At 44.9% G+C, this 16,492-nt stretch overlaps 1 protein-coding gene across 1 annotated transcript in view; it reads right to left on the reverse strand.

The window, feature by feature from the left end:
• The window catches only part of LOC128983637 (tight junction protein ZO-1-like), a 153,955-nt gene extending 138,348 nt beyond the window's left edge, over positions 1–15,607 (reverse strand). The window contains exon 1 of the mRNA XM_054403003.1: positions 15,497–15,607. Coding sequence (XP_054258978.1) covers positions 15,497–15,523 — 27 coding nt within the window. The 5' untranslated portion in view covers positions 15,524–15,607. The remainder of the gene's footprint in view (positions 1–15,496) is intronic.
• Positions 15,608–16,492: the final 885 nt, after the last annotated feature.

The raw sequence follows: 16,492 nt of genomic DNA on the forward strand, positions 1-16,492 counted from the left end.
TCGAGACGAAGTCGAGAACTTAAAACGATCAAGATCTTCATAACCATATAGGTCCGTGGTACAAACGCTATTTTTCACCTTACTATTCCCTATTACCACTATTCACCACAATAACAATGCACACTATTAGTCAACACAACCATAACTTTAAGGTTATGTGAAGAAATATTTTGGGGAATCAGCAAAAATAATAATAAGTATTTGCTAGGTAGCGGTGACAATAAATCAATTATACTGTATTGCAATGCTATGGATACTGATTGTGTTACAAGGATACTGAATGTGTAATATGCAAGGAAGCGGGCAGCCGATTTTCTAGGGGATGTAAAAACCTGTTCGGTTTACAAATGACGATGACATATAGCATAGATATCAATAAACTACGTAGCTTTCGGCCTCCCATAAACGTTTATAAAACGGCTAAAACATCGTAGTGTGGTGAAAAGGATATTTGTTTTAGAGCACTTTATCCTTTGATTATTTAGAGTTGTTGATTTCAGTGATGCCGACCTGCAATGATGTCTTTACAACAGATTAAATGCAAATTTTAATGTGAACAGCTACTTATTCACTCGAATGTTTAAACAAAGTCGGATTGTAAACATAGGACAAAACAGTTTATGAAAATGGATTTTAAATAGGCTACACCCTTCATGCCGTAAATTGTAAATTAGTAGATTCATCTATCTATTAAAGATATTGTTTGTATTTTCCTTATGTATAATGCGCTGCATCATCAGACACGAGTTGTCAGATATATGAGATGTGCTGGGCATAATAGGGAGGCTAGTTCCGGAAACCGGCATATGATGTCATCTTGTACCTACAATCGCTATAAAATCTCCAATGCGACTAAACAAATTTTGCACTGTAGCATTTGAAAGTCAAGAACAAACAAAGTACAGAAGCTAATCTTGTAATGCAAGAATAAGTATACTGTATCTATGGATTGTATTACACGAATATGCGCTGCTCTCACTGCGTGTGTTGGAATGTCGATGGTTGGAACGCAAACAATCTTAGATACACGACGCAACAAAAAACATAAAACAACAAACATAAAAACAAACACTCCATGCAATTATCTCAGCTGATTGGGTCAAACATTACAATGATTATCACAATGAACATTACCACACTATGGACATCGATAAAGATTAACTAACTTTGAGAGATTATATACGTGAGCAAAGCTACGACGGGTTCTGATAGTTTTTTTTTTATATTTAAATCTGCATAAAGACAAATTCTGACAGTAATGCAAATAACATTGTAAACAAATGTTACGTAGCGACGTATTTCCCAATTTTTCATGCGTCAGTGAAAAGTAATATAAGAACATATGCATAGCATATTATGTATTCTTGCAATGTGCTACAAATAAGAAAAATATTACAGAAATAGTATTACACCAATCAAATTCATGGAGATTTCAAACGATTTAGTGCTACGTCATATCCAATTTATGTGTAAAGCCGATATCATATCGGTTTTTCACATAAATTAGACTAGAGCACAGAGAGACATTAAAAGTTGAAGTTAAACTGCTCACAGCCCACTGCCTCTCTCCAGTCTCTACACTGTTGTTTACAAAACATTCCACCTGTAACACAGCTCAAGCACAGAAAACATACTACTATAACCACAGTTATAGTAGTATGTTATAGTGGGCTATAGTAGTACGTTTTCTGTGGCTCAAGGAACAAAAAATATACTAGGTGTACAATGCAGTTGTCTGCTTGCAATATTGAGCGGAGCTAGCGTATTAATCAAATACTTTTCTAAAGTCAATGCTACATTTGTTTCTCGTAAATGAAATATATACTTGCAGTATCCAATGTCAATGGTATATTTGATTCACATAAATGAATTGTTTACTTGCAGGAACCAAAGTCTATGTTTAATCTGGTTCTCATAAATTAAATGTCTACTTGCAGTGTCCAAAGTCAACGATATATATTTGGTTCACATAAATAAAATGCCTATTTTACACCTGGTTCACTTATATGGAATATATATTTACGGGTTCTAAAGTGAATGGCACGTCTGGTTCCCGTAATCGAATTGTTTATTGGCAGTATCCAAACTTAATAGTACATTTGGTTCACGTAAATGAATTGTCTACTTGCAGTATCCTAAATCAATAGTACACATGCATACATAAATGGGAAATCTACTTGCAATATCCAAAGTCAATGGCCCATTTGGTTCACATAAATAATATGCCTATTTACAGTTATTCAAATTAAATTCAATGATACGTCTGGTTCACGTAAACGAATTGTTTACTTGCAGTATACTCAATGGTACATTTGGTTCACGTAAATAAATTTTATGCTTGCACTGCTTGCAGGATCCAAAGAAATGGTTCATTTGATTCCATTTACGGAGTGACTATTTGCAGTATCCAAAGTCAATGGTACGTGTAGTTCACATAAATGGAAAGTCTACTTGCAGTATCTAAACTCAGTGGTATCTTTGGTTCACACCTATTCAAAGTCTCATTATTGAATTGTACGTCTAGTTCACATAAATGGAAAGCCTACTTGCAGTCCAAACTCAATGGTAGGTCTATATTTGGTTCAAATGGAATGGATATTTAGATGATTTAAATTCAATGGTGCATCAACCTTATTCCGGCGACCATAATTATTTGTTATTCATTGTGTAGTAAATTGTGCTCAATGACATTAATCATTAATCTAATTGATTGTTCTTCCATTTTCTCTGTACGGTATTTGTAATGTGCATTTAGATGATTCGTTGACTAACATTTTTATGTTGCGACTCTTGTTTACCTGTTTATTGTTATTTCGCAAATAATGTTACAGCAACCAACCATGCCATAAGGCCCATGTTAAATTTCCAAAAGTTTAAATTCACGTAGGAAAAAGCCCTGTGGTACAATTTGTACCATTTCAGATCTATACATTCCCATGGTTGGTTCTATGATTGTGCTAAATTTCGTGCAGATCGCTTCAGCCGTTCAGGAGGAGTATTTGTAAAACAAAAACCGGAGTGTAGTGAGAGCTTCGCTCCGCTCAAAGGTTACCCGCAGCAAGGGATGTGAGCAAGAATACTCGCCAGACAGACAAAGCGTTGGTAACCTTGAATGGCAATGAATGTCGTGGGAACACTCGACAATTAAAACCCCTCGTCGGCCCGCGCTGTAGCTATGTCTAGTCTAGGCTGCAATCGCAATGATGCCTAGTCCAGGGCCCACACTACAACTCCCCAACCTAACCGCATGCATTGGGTATTCACTCTCGAAAACCCCCTCGTCAGCCCTGAATAATGTTTGACAGGTTTAAATTTATACAATACAACTTTGTTTGACGTCGTCGTGTAGAACTCCCGGTTTTTATAGAATTCCACTTTACGAGGGTCATAAGAGAATTACGCAAACAATTGAAAATTATTGACAAATGTAATTTTTCTAATATCTTTACGACATTAGCTAGGAACCCCTCAGTGGTTATAGTGCTCTCCCGTGTTAGCTTTTGATGGTTCGAAACTGGACCCAGCTGTCCTGTTTATTGGACTTTCAATAAATGGTCTTTACTAATGAAATAGTTAATCTTAGTCAGTAGCCTACAAGCTACAAAGCTACACAGCAAGCCATCTAGCTTCATTCTATACTCATTCGTCACTCATATTTGGGTTAAAATACACATCTCAATTGATAATAATAATAATTATCCTGATAACCAAACCACTGATGGTCATACCCGTATATCGCGCGCGCTGCTGACTCTACAGTCTACAGTATGGTAAGTATAGTTTCACCTGTGCATCGTTGTTGTTGTTGTTGTTGTTGATGGTGGTGGAGGTTGTCCGACGTATGACGTGTTCCAGCAGCCCCATGGTCACTGTCACCGTGGGCCCACGCCGCGCCGCGCCGCGTGAGACAGACTGCCGCATGTCTAATTACGTCCCTCTACTCACACTTCACGCACCGCGGCCTCTCCCTACAGCGGAGGAGGGATCTGCTAACGTATACAGTACAAGTATTCAAATACCCGTGGAAAATATAGACAGGTGTCGAGAAACGCAACTTATCACCTGATGATGTTGATTTCAATAGCATGTATCTCATGAGTATTGAATGACATTGAGAACTACAGAAAATCTTCATCATTATTTAGGTACAACACTAGGCTTAATCACTCTATTTTCTAAATGATTGTGTTTGATTAAAAATGTCCTCAACGTAAATTAATGTAGAACTGTTTCCAACTATTCTTCTGGCAATGCAACCGTTTGTAAATGACACTTAGGCCTACTTACGTGAAACAGCGTTTGAAGGTACATAATAATTTGTGCAGTAAAATTGTTAGTACATATACGCATGGTTCCCCCTGAGCCCCCTACATGAGTGTTCTCTTGGCTGTAGTCTTGAGGAGTTTTAAAATATTTTTAACATGTCATCTGAACTTATATAGGGCTCGACATCCAGTTATTGTAGAACATACGATGCCAGTAAAAGGTTTTGGATTATTCTTCAACAGGCACTACCAGAATACAGTAGTTGGGCGATGGCGAGGGCAATGTGATGTGTGGTTGAGGCACCACAACCACGACCACACCTCCGCCAGCAGCCAGCAGCACTGCCACTGGTTCAAGGCAATCGGCATTCCCACGTGCAATACACACTACACAATCTAAACACTAAAACACTACGGAGTAGAATCACTAAACACTAGACAGTCTTCAATCTGTGTATACAGATTCCATACAGTATACACGTAAAAAACAAAAGAGTATAAAGTCTAAACACTAGGTACAGAGTCACCACGCTAAACACTACAGAGTCACCACGATAAACACTACACAGTTTATACTGTACAATAGGCACTACAGAGTCACCACGCTAAACACTACACAGTTTATACAATAAGCACTACAGAGTCACCACGCTAAACACTACACAGTTTATACAATAAGTACTACAATGTCACCACGCTAAACACTCCAGAGTCACCACGCTAAACACTACACAGTTAATACATTAAGCACTACAATGTCACCACGCTAAACACTACACAGTTTATACAATAAGCGCTACAGAGTCACCACGCTAAACACTACACAGTTTATACTGTACAATAGGCACTACAGAGTCACCACGCTAAACACTACACAGTTTATACAATAAGCACTACAATGCACCACGCTAAACACTACACAGTTTATACAATAAGCACTACAGAGTCACCACGCTAAACACTACACAGTTTATACTGTACAATAAGCACTACAGAGTCACCACGCTAAACTCTACACAGTTTATACTGTACAATAGGCACTACAGAGTCACCACGCTAAACACTACACAGTTTATACAATAAGCACTACAGAGTCACCACGCCACGCTAAACTCTACACAGTTTATACAATAAACACTACAGAGACACACTCTAGTAACAATTGTTACATTTTAGAATTATAGAGCAAAAAGGTCTTATCGATTTAGTCTTTACATAGAAAAGATTTTAATTTTAAAATATTAGCTACTTGGGATGTATAAAAAAAATGAAAGTTTAATAGAGCAATGGGGGAATTGCGACACCATCTTCAAATTGAATGCTTCTAATTTTACGTCTAGTTCCCCGTAGCCTAAGCGAAACTGCTCGAATGATGGAAAGCTGGCTTTGGATCCTCAACCATCCGATAATTTGGGAGTATGGTTTTCTCCATTTTACAGCCAGGGCTTGTTCTCCTCTGAAACGCTTCATATTCTTTGTGGGGGACTCCTTTCGTGGAACATATTAATGGTGTGAAGCTTCCTCTGATGTCTTCGGCTGCTTTGTCATATTTAGTCTTGTTTATGAGCCTTAGTTATTTCAGTAAAAAATACAAACATATACTTTCATTGTAGTGATGATTAATATAGGACTTGCATCATGATCAAAATTAATTGGATTATAATATATACATATTATATAATGTTGAGCGAGATGAACATAAAAATAAATGTTCGTAAAAGATATTTTAATTTTACACATGTGAAACGCTGCATTAAATGGGTCAAATAAGTCTAATATTGTACAATAATTAATAGGTTACATAATATGAGGCCTGGACGGTAACACAACAAGTCAAGTGGTTGTAGCTTTACCACAATAGTTGAGAACACTCCCACACTCGACACTCGCTAACTCTACCGTGACAAGACCGGACAACCAGCCAACGCCAACCGGTACTACTGTACAGGGTACAAACTAGAGGTGTTGGTTATTGAGCTGTGGAAGTAACATTAGTATCACGTAAATATAAACGTAACTGATGAATGATTGGACTGGTCGTTGGCGATGGATAACAAAATGTTATTGTGATGTTTGAAAGATGCCAAAATTAGTCAGTGCCGCGCCGCCTCTGTGGCTCTTTTTACGGTTTGACGATGCCATAGGCTACTGTAGGCAGTCGCCTTGTCTCCACATAGGACGTAGTGACGTTGGCTAGATTTGCCGCCTCTGTCGCTCTTGGACAGTTCCAAACTTACTGTAGGCAGTCACCTGTACCTCCATAGGACGTGATGACGTTGACTAGAGTTGCCGCCTCTGTGGCTCTTGGACAATTCCAAACTTACTGTAGGCAGTCACCTGTACCTCCCTAGGGCGTGATGACGTTGACTAGAGTTGCCGCCTCTGTGGCTCTTGGACAATTCCAAACTTACTGTAGGCAGTCACCTGTACCTCCCTAGGACGTGATGACGTTGACTAGAGTTGCCGCCTCTGTGGCTCTTGGACAATTCCAAACTTACTGTAGGCAGTCACCTGTACCTCCCTAGGACGTGATGACGTTGGCTAAAGTTGCCGCCTCTGTGGCTCTTGGACAATTCCAAACTTACTGTAGGCAGTCACCTGTACCTCCCTAGGACGTGATGACGTTGGCTAGAGTTGCCGCCTCTGTGGCTCTTGGACAATTCCAAACTTACTGTAGGCAGTCACCTGTACCTCCCTAGGACGTGATGACGTTGGCTAGAGTTGCCGCCTCTGTGGCTCTTGGACAATTCCAAACTTACTGTAGGCAGTCACCTGTACCTCCCTAGGACGTGATGACGTTGGCTAGAGTTGCCGCCTCTGTGGCTCTTGGACAATTCCAAACTTACTGTAGGCAGTCACCTGTACCTCCATAGGACGTGATGACGTTGGCTAGAGTTGCCGCCTCTGTGGCTCTTGGACAATTCCAAACTTACTGTAGGCAGTCACCTGTACCTCCCTAGGACGTGATGACGTTGGCTAGAGTTGCCGCCTCTGTGGCTCTTGGACAATTCCAAACTTACTGTAGGCAGTCACCTGTACCTCCATAGGACGTGATGACGTTGGCTAAAGTTGCCGGCTCTGTGGCTCTTGGACAATTCCAAACTTACTGTAGGCAGTCACCTGTACCTCCCTAGGACGTGATGACGTTGGCTAAAGTTGCCGCCTCTGTGGCTCTTGGACAATTCCAAACTTACTGTAGGCAGTCACCTGTACCTCCATAGGACGTGATGACGTTGGCTAGAGTTGCCGCCTCTGTGGCTCTTGGACAATTCCAAACTTACTGTAGGCAGTCACCTGTACCTCCATAGGACGTGATGACGTTGGCTAAAGTTGCCGGCTCTGTGGCTCTTGGACAATTCCAAACTTACTGTAGGCAGTCACCTGTACCTCCCTAGGACGTGATGACGTTGGCTAGAGTTGCCGCCTCTGTGGCTCTTGGACAATTCCAAACTTACTGTAGGCAGTCACCTGTACCTCCCTAGGACGAGGTGACGTTGGCTAGAGTTGCCGCCTCTGTGGCTCATGGACAATTCCAAACTTACTGTAGGCAGACGCCCTGTGACTCCTCTAGACATCATACTCTCCTCCTCCTGTAGGCTACTCACCCTGTCTCTGTGAGACGTGTGACGGCCGGTAGATCGTCGATGTATAGAGCTGCGACGTCGACGATGACCCAGTGATGTGGTGACGCTGGCTGGGGACACCGCCCCTGTGACTCCTCTAGACACCATACTTGACCTACTGTAGTTAGGCTACTCACCCTATCTCTGTGAGACGTGTGACGGCCGGTAGAGCGTCGATGTATAGAGCTGCGACGTCGACGATGACCCAGTGATGTGGTAACGATGGCTGGGGACACCGCCACTGTGACTCCTCTAGACATCATATTTGACCTACTGTAGGTAGGCTACTCACCCTGTCTCTGTGAGACGTACGACGGCCGGTAGAGCGTCGATGTATAGAGCTGCGACGTCGACGATGTCCCAGTGATGTGGTGACGCTGGCTGGGGACACCGCCCCTGTGACTCCTCTAGACATCATACTTGACCTACTGTAGGTAGGCTACTCACCCTGTCTCTGTGAGACGTACGACGGCCGATAGAGCGTCGATGTATAGAGCTGCGACGACGACGATGACCCAGTGATGTGGTGACGCTGGCTGGGGACACCGCCCCTGTGACTCCTCTAGACATCATACTCTCCTCCTCCTGTAGGCTACTCACCCTGTCTCTGTGAGACGTGTGACGGCCGGTAAAGCGTCGATGTATAGAGCTGCGACGTCGACGATGTCCCAGTGATGTGGTGACGCTGGCTGGGGACACCGCCCCTGTGACTCCTCTAGACATCCTACTTGACCTACTATAGATAGGCTACTCACCCTGTCTCTGTGAGACGTACGACGGCCGGTAGAGCGTCGATGTATAGAGCTGCGACGACGACGATGACCCAGTGATGTGGTGACGCTGGCTGGGGACACCGCCCCTGTGACTCCTCTAGACATCATACTCTCCTCCTCCTGTAGGCTACTCACCCTGTCTCTGTGAGACGTGTGACGGCCGGTAAAGCGTCGATGTATAGAGCTGCGACGTCGACGATGTCCCAGTGATGTGGTGACGCTGGCTGGGGACACCACCCCTGTGACTCCTCTAGACACCATACTTGACCTACTGTAGGTAGGTACTCATCCTGTCTCTGTGAGACGTGTGACGGCCGGTAGAGCGTCGATGTATAGAGCTGCGACGTCGACGATGTCCCAGTGATGTGGTGACGCTGGCTGGGGACACCGCCCCTGTGACTCCTCTAGACACCATACTTGACCTACTGTAGCTAGGTACTCATCCTGTCTCTATGAGACGTGCGACGGCCGGTAGAGCGTCGATGTATAGAGCTGCGACGTCGACGATGTCCCAGTGATGTGGTGACGCTGGCTGGGGACACCGCCCCTGTGACTCCTCTAGACATCATACTTGACCTACAGTAGGTAGGCTACTCACCCTGTCTCTGTGAGACGTGCGACGGCCGGTAGAGCGTCGATGTATAGAGCTGCGACGACGACGATGACCCAGTGATGTGGTGACGCTGGCTGGGGACACCGCCCCTGTGACTCCTCTAGACACCATACTTGACCTACTGTAGTTAGGCTACTCACCCTGTCTCTGTGAGACGTACGACGGCCGGTAGAGCGTCGATGTATAGAGCTGCGACGTCGACGATGTCCCAGTGATGTGGTGACGATGGCTGGGGACACCGCCCCTGTGACTCCTCTAGACACTATACTTGACCTACTGTAGTTAGGTACTCATCCTGTCTCTATGAGACGTGCGACGGCCGGTAGAGCGTCGATGTATAGAGCTGCGACGTCGACAATGTCCCAGTGATGTGGTGACGATGGCTGGGGACACCGCCCCTGTGACTCCTCTAGACATCATACTTGACCTACTGTAGTTAGGCTACTCACCCTGTCTTTGTGAGACGTGCGACGGCCGGTAGAGCGTCGATGTATAGAGCTGCGACGACGACGGTGACCCAGTGATGTAGTGACGCTGGCTGGGGACACCGCCCCTGTGACTCCTCTAGACACCATACTTGACCTACTGTAGTTAGGCTACTCACCCTGTCTCTGTGAGACGTACGACGGCCGGTAGAGCGTCGATGTATAGAGCTGCGACGACGACGATGACCCAGTGATGTAGTGACGCTGGCTGGGGACACCGCCCCTGTGACTCCTCTAGACACCATACTTGACCTACTATAGGTAGGCTACTCACCCTGTCTCTGTGAGACGTGCGACGGCCGATAGAGCGTCGATGTATAGAGCTGCGACGTCGACGATGTCCCAGTGATGTGGTGACTCTGGCTGGGGACACCACCCCTGTAACTCCTCTAGACACCATACTTGACCTACTGTAGCTAGGTACTCATCCTGTCTCTATGAGACGTGCGACGGCCGGTAGAGCGTCGATGTATAGAGCTGCGACGTCGATGATGACCCAGTGATGTGGTGACGCTGGCTGGGGACACCACCCCTGTGACTCCTCTAGACATCATACTTGACCTACTGTAGGTAGGTACTCATCCTGTCTCTGTGAGACGTGTGACGGCCGGTAGAGCGTCGATGTATAGAGCTGCGACGTCGACGATGTCCCAGTGATGTGGTGACGCTGGCTGGGGACACCGCCCCTGTGACTCCTCTAGACACCATACTTGACCTACTGTAGCTAGGTACTCATCCTGTCTCTATGAGACGTGCGACGGCCGGTAGAGTGTCGATGTATAGAGCTGCGACGTCGACGATGTCCCAGTGATGTGGTGACGCTGGCTGGGGACACCGCCCCTGTGACTCCTCTAGACACCATACTTGACCTACTGTAGTTAGGCTACTCACCCTGTCTCTGTGAGACGTACGACGGCCGGTAGAGCGTCGATGTATAGAGCTGCGACGTCGACGATGTCCCAGTGATGTGGTGACGCTGGCTGGGGACACCGCCCCTGTGACTTCCTCTAGACACCATACTTGACCTACAGTAGGTAGGCTACTCACCCTGTCTCTGTGAGACGTGCGACGGCCGGTAGAGCGTCGATGTATAGAGCTGCGACGACGACGATGACCCAGTGATGTGGTGACGCTGGCTGGGGACACCGCCCCTGTGACTCCTCTAGACACCATACTTGACCTACTGTAATTAGGCTACTCACCCTGTCTCTGTGAGACGTACGACGGCCGGTAGAGCGTCGATGTATAGAGCTGCGACGTCGACGATGTCCCAGTGATGTGGTGACGATGGCTGGGGACACCGCCCCTGTGACTCCTCTAGACACTATACTTGACCTACTGTAGTTAGGTACTCATCCTGTCTCTATGAGACGTGCGACGGCCGGTAGAGCGTCGATGTATAGAGCTGCGACGTCGACGATGTCCCAGTGATGTGGTGACGCTGGCTGGGGACACCGCCTCTGTGACTCTTCTAGACACCATACTTGACCTACTGTAGTTAGGCTACTCACCCTGTCTTTGTGAGACGTACGACGGCCGGTAGAGCGTCGATGTATAGAGCTGCGACGTCGACGATGTCCCAGTGATGTGGTGACGCTGGCTGGGGACACCGCCCCTGTGACTCCTCTAGACACCATACTTGACCTACTGTAGTTAGGCTACTCACCCTGTCTAAGTGAGACGTACGACGGCCGGTAGTGCGTCGATGTATAGAGCTGCGACGTCGACGATGTCCCAGTGATGTGGTGACGCTGGCTGGGGACACCGCCCCTGTGACTCCTCTAGACATCATACTTGACCTACTGTAGGTAGGCTACTCACCCTGTCTTTGTGAGACATACGACGGCCGGTAGAGCGTCGATGTATAGAGCTGCGACGTCGACGATGTCCCAGTGATGTGGTGACGCTGGCTGGGGACACCGCCTCTGTGACTCCTCTAGACACCATACTTGACCTACTGTAGTTAGGCTACTCACCCTGTCTAAGTGAGACGTACGACGGCCGGTAGTGCGTCGATGTATAGAGCTGCGACGTCGACGATGTCCCAGTGATGTGGTGACGCTGGCTGGGGACACTGCCCCTGTGACTCCTCTAGACATCATACTTGACCTACTGTAGGTAGGCTACTCACCCTGTCTTTGTGAGACGTACGACGGCCGGTAGAGCGTCGATGTATAGAGCTGCGACGTCGACGATGTCCCAGTGATGTGGTGACGCTGGCTGGGGACACCGCCTCTGTGACTCTTCTAGACACCATACTTGACCTACTGTAGTTAGGCTACTCACCCTGTCTTTGTGAGACGTACGACGGCCGGTAGAGCGTCGATGTATAGAGCTGCGACGTCGACGATGTCCCAGTGATGTGGTGACGCTGGCTGGGGACACCGCCCCTGTGACTCCTCTAGACACCATACTTGACCTACTGTAGTTAGGCTACTCACCCTGTCTAAGTGAGACGTACGACGGCCGGTAGTGCGTCGATGTATAGAGCTGCGACGTCGACGATGTCCCAGTGATGTGGTGACGCTGGCTGGGGACACCGCCCCTGTGACTCCTCTAGACATCATACTTGACCTACTGTAGGTAGGCTACTCACCCTGTCTTTGTGAGACATACGACGGCCGGTAGAGCGTCGATGTATAGAGCTGCGACGTCGACGATGTCCCAGTGATGTGGTGACGCTGGCTGGGGACACCGCCTCTGTGACTCCTCTAGACACCATACTTGACCTACTGTAGTTAGGCTACTCACCCTGTCTAAGTGAGACGTACGACGGCCGGTAGTGCGTCGATGTATAGAGCTGCGACGTCGACGATGTCCCAGTGATGTGGTGACGCTGGCTGGGGACACTGCCCCTGTGACTCCTCTAGACATCATACTTGACCTACTGTAGTTAGGCTACTCACCCTGTCTTTGTGAGACGTACGACGGCCGGTAGAGCGTCGATGTATAGAGCTGCGACGACGACGATGACCCAGTGATGTGGTGACGATGGCTGGGGACACCGCCCCTGTGACTCCTAGACGTCGCTGTAACAGTCTCCTCACTACTTTCATCCCGCACCGTTGACACTGTGCTACTGGCTACTGGCGAGGCACTGGGGGCGGAAACCCCTCAACACTAGACCGCGAGATAAGCTATCGTCACCACACACCACACCACCTCCCCCGGGTAATCCTCCATGTTACGCAACGTACTTGTTATCTTGCGTAGTTATATTTATTTTAAATTTTAGAAATGCCTTAGTTTTGGTACGGCACCATACTGTAAATTTTAGATAAAAGGTATTGACTCCTCCTCTTCATTATATTTTTTAAGCAAACGTCACAATACAACACGGTTACTAGCAGTACCTAACAATATGGCGGATGATAACACTGAAATATGAGTCACCATTTACTATTTTAAAAGTCTCTCACGCCATATAACTTTTGCTATAGAAAAGAACGAGTTACAACCAATGAATACACAAACTATATAGTTTGTGTATTCATTGTTACAACTCAAATTTTGGCTAGTTTAACAGATACTTAACAAGTTAATACAAATTTAAATTCCCTCGCCGCAGCAAACCTGCCGACTAAGCGAATTTTCATTTGTCTGAATTGATTTTCAATTAAATCTATTTAAATAACATTAGGTTTAACGAGTACCTAGGTTTGCTGCTACTAGAATAATAATAAAGTGTTTGTTTTTTTTTTTTTTTTATTTATAGCTTAGTATAAAATAAATAAATTTGTCTAGTTTGATCAAACATAAAGCTAGTACAACATTTTACAATATTCTCCATAAAAATAACATGGGAATTTTAAATTTACAATTTTTTGAATTTTCTCCGTTACCAATAACCGTACAAAAACACCTTGATATACTAAATTATTTGTTTTTTAAGCTCAATAAGGTCCATAGATAAATTGGGAAATTTTGTGTTTTGAGGGTCAAAAATGAAAAAAACCAATTCTTACCCCATAAAACCCCACGTAATACCCCGTTCCCATAGTGAAAAAAAGCCTAAATCGATCCCGAGCCTGGGTCTTACCATGCCACCTACGATAATAGCATTGACTTTAGCTACTTCCCAATAGGGAAATTCGCTAAAACGTATATTTTGCCCTTTTTGAAGTTTGTCTGAATCTAAAATACGCCTAGGATGAGTGCAGTATAGTTGGATGGCCTTGGGAATTGGTATTTCCATCTCCGAACGACGAAGTGATGAAAAGTGTTTTATTTGCTATGAAAATAGAGTCCACACTAGCGTTTATTTTTACTAGTGGGAAGGAAAATATTTGTTTATATGGATTACCACTACTAAAGGTAAATAAGTTGAAATGGCTGCAAACCTCCTAGAATAAGACAAGTTTATTACATACGAAACGCTAAAAACTATTTTAATATTAATACTAAGAATTTAAAATTTATTGTGGTTTTTCTTTACGTAAGATATACCTACTTTCATAGAATTAATTACTTTTTTAGTGATGGCGTAGCCTCCTTTATAAATGGGCTTACACATAATCTAACAGTGAAAGTTATTAGTTGCTACGCAACACACAAACAGAGTTTCGATTAAACCTATAACCTAACACTGAAAAGTGGAAATACAAACAACAATCAAAACGCGCGGGGCGACAACAATCGACACTCATTGAGCATCAAGTTGGTGGAATTGGTTAAAGAGCGCAGCACAAGCCGGGAGTTACCGACATTCACGACACGCGCGCTTCTAGCGGCTTTTCCTGCAACTTGCAGGGCTCTGCCTTCGTGTAGAACAGAAGGTTTGGATAAATACAGAATGTTAACAAATGTAGTGTAATTGACTGAATAATCAATGATATTATAGAGGGTAAGTAAATATGAGATTTTTTAGAAACCCGTGATAATTTCGCACTGAGGACTGAAATGGACATGGACATTGCGTGAATAGTTTGTTCAACTGGTGTGTACACCAGTACACAAGTGCATATAAATAATAAGTGTATGAAAGACTTATTATGAAACTCATTAGAAGACGTACACTGTTTTGTGTTGTTTGGTTGGAATATTGGAGTGCGGAAAAAAATTAGTGTGACATTAGTAAGTACTGTAAATGCAGCAGTTAGCTACCGGTACTTAGCGTGGTGCGGGTGCCATATATAATCAGTGCAAGGATACCCACTTTGTCAGGTAACTGTACTGTATGAAAACGATTTTAAGTAAATCACAGGTGAATAAAAACAGGATTACTCTATGTGGAACGACGACGATGGACGTACCATTATTATTAAATTGACAGTCAGTCTCAGGCTGCTAATAAATTTTGTTTTGTTCAAATTTTAAGAGAGCACACAGGTTTCCTCGGATACATGCACATTATATCAAGAAACCTTATTACTAATTATTAATGAAGAAGATTTTATAGTAAGATGTCAAATTTATTTGTAAATTTATGAAAAAGTAAATTTTCTAAAATATTTTTGAGTATTCTTTAACAGGTTTTGCACAGTTTGTGTAGGGCATCATTTTATTTTTCTTGATCGCTCAGATACTTTTTGGTTTATCTGGTAAAATTAACACATAAATTAATTCATAAAGTATATGTAGTATCATAGCCTATATCTACCTACAGGTAATAATAAAATGGCGTTGGTAGTATGCCGTTCTTTCGTAGAGTTATGAGCTGCGAGATAGAGCGAAGTTGGCTGACTTTTTCGTACTTGTTTTAACCTTAAGTGCTAGTTCGAAGAAATACAATAGTTACCTGTTCCTCAACTTGCTCCTCGAACATCTCTACAGGACTCAGGCCGTTATGTAGGGGTGATGAAGGTGAGGAGGCTGGGGTGGCAGACTCTAGACTCCGGCTGGCAAAGTCATCCCTGTAACACATACAGTACAACTGTAGTAAACCTCTGCACGGGACTCAGGGCGTTATGTAGGGGTGATGAAGGTGAGGAGTCTGGGGTGGCAAGCTCTAGACTCCAGCTGGCTAAGTCATCCCTGTAACACATACAGTACAACTGTAGTAAACCTCTGCACGGGACTCAGGCCGTTATGTAGGGGTGATGAAGGTGAGGAGTCTGGGGTGGCAGACTCTAGACTCCGGCTGGCAAAGTCATCCCTGTAACACATACAGTACAACTGTAGTAAACCTCTGCACGGGACTCAGGGCGTTATGTAGGGGTGATGAAGGTGAGGAGTCTGGGGTGGCAAGCTCTAGACTCCGGCTGGCTAAGTCATCCCTGTAACACATACAGTACTTTCAAAGCCATACAGTACAACTGTAGTGAACATCTCTACGGGACTCAGGCCGTTATGTAGGGGTGATGAAGGTGAGGAGGCTGGGGTGGCAGACTCTAGACTCCGGCTGGCTAAGTCATCCCTGTAACACATACAGTACTTTCAAAGCCATACAGTACAACTGTAGTGAACATCTCTACGGGACTCAGGCCGTTATGTAGGGGTGATGAAGGTGAGGAGTCTGGGGTGGCAAGCTCTAGACTCCGGCTGGCTAAGTCATCCCTGTAACACATACAGTACTTTCAAAGCCATACAGCACAACTGTAGTGAACATCTCTACAGGACTCAGGGCGTTATGTAGGGGTGATGAAGGTGAGGAGTCTGGGGTGGCAAGCTCTAGACTCCGGCTGACTAAGTCATCCCTGTAACACATACAGTACTTTCAAAGCCATACAGTACAACTGTAGTGAACATCTCTACAGGACTCAGGCCGTTATGTAGGGGTGATGAAGGTGAGGAG

Source organism: Macrosteles quadrilineatus, unplaced genomic scaffold, assembly GCF_028750875.1.
Source record: "Macrosteles quadrilineatus isolate MER2022 unplaced genomic scaffold, UCM_ALF_1.0 Scaffold_1__1_contigs__length_201487025, whole genome shotgun sequence".
In the NCBI taxonomy this organism is placed as follows: domain Eukaryota; kingdom Metazoa; phylum Arthropoda; class Insecta; order Hemiptera; family Cicadellidae; genus Macrosteles; species Macrosteles quadrilineatus.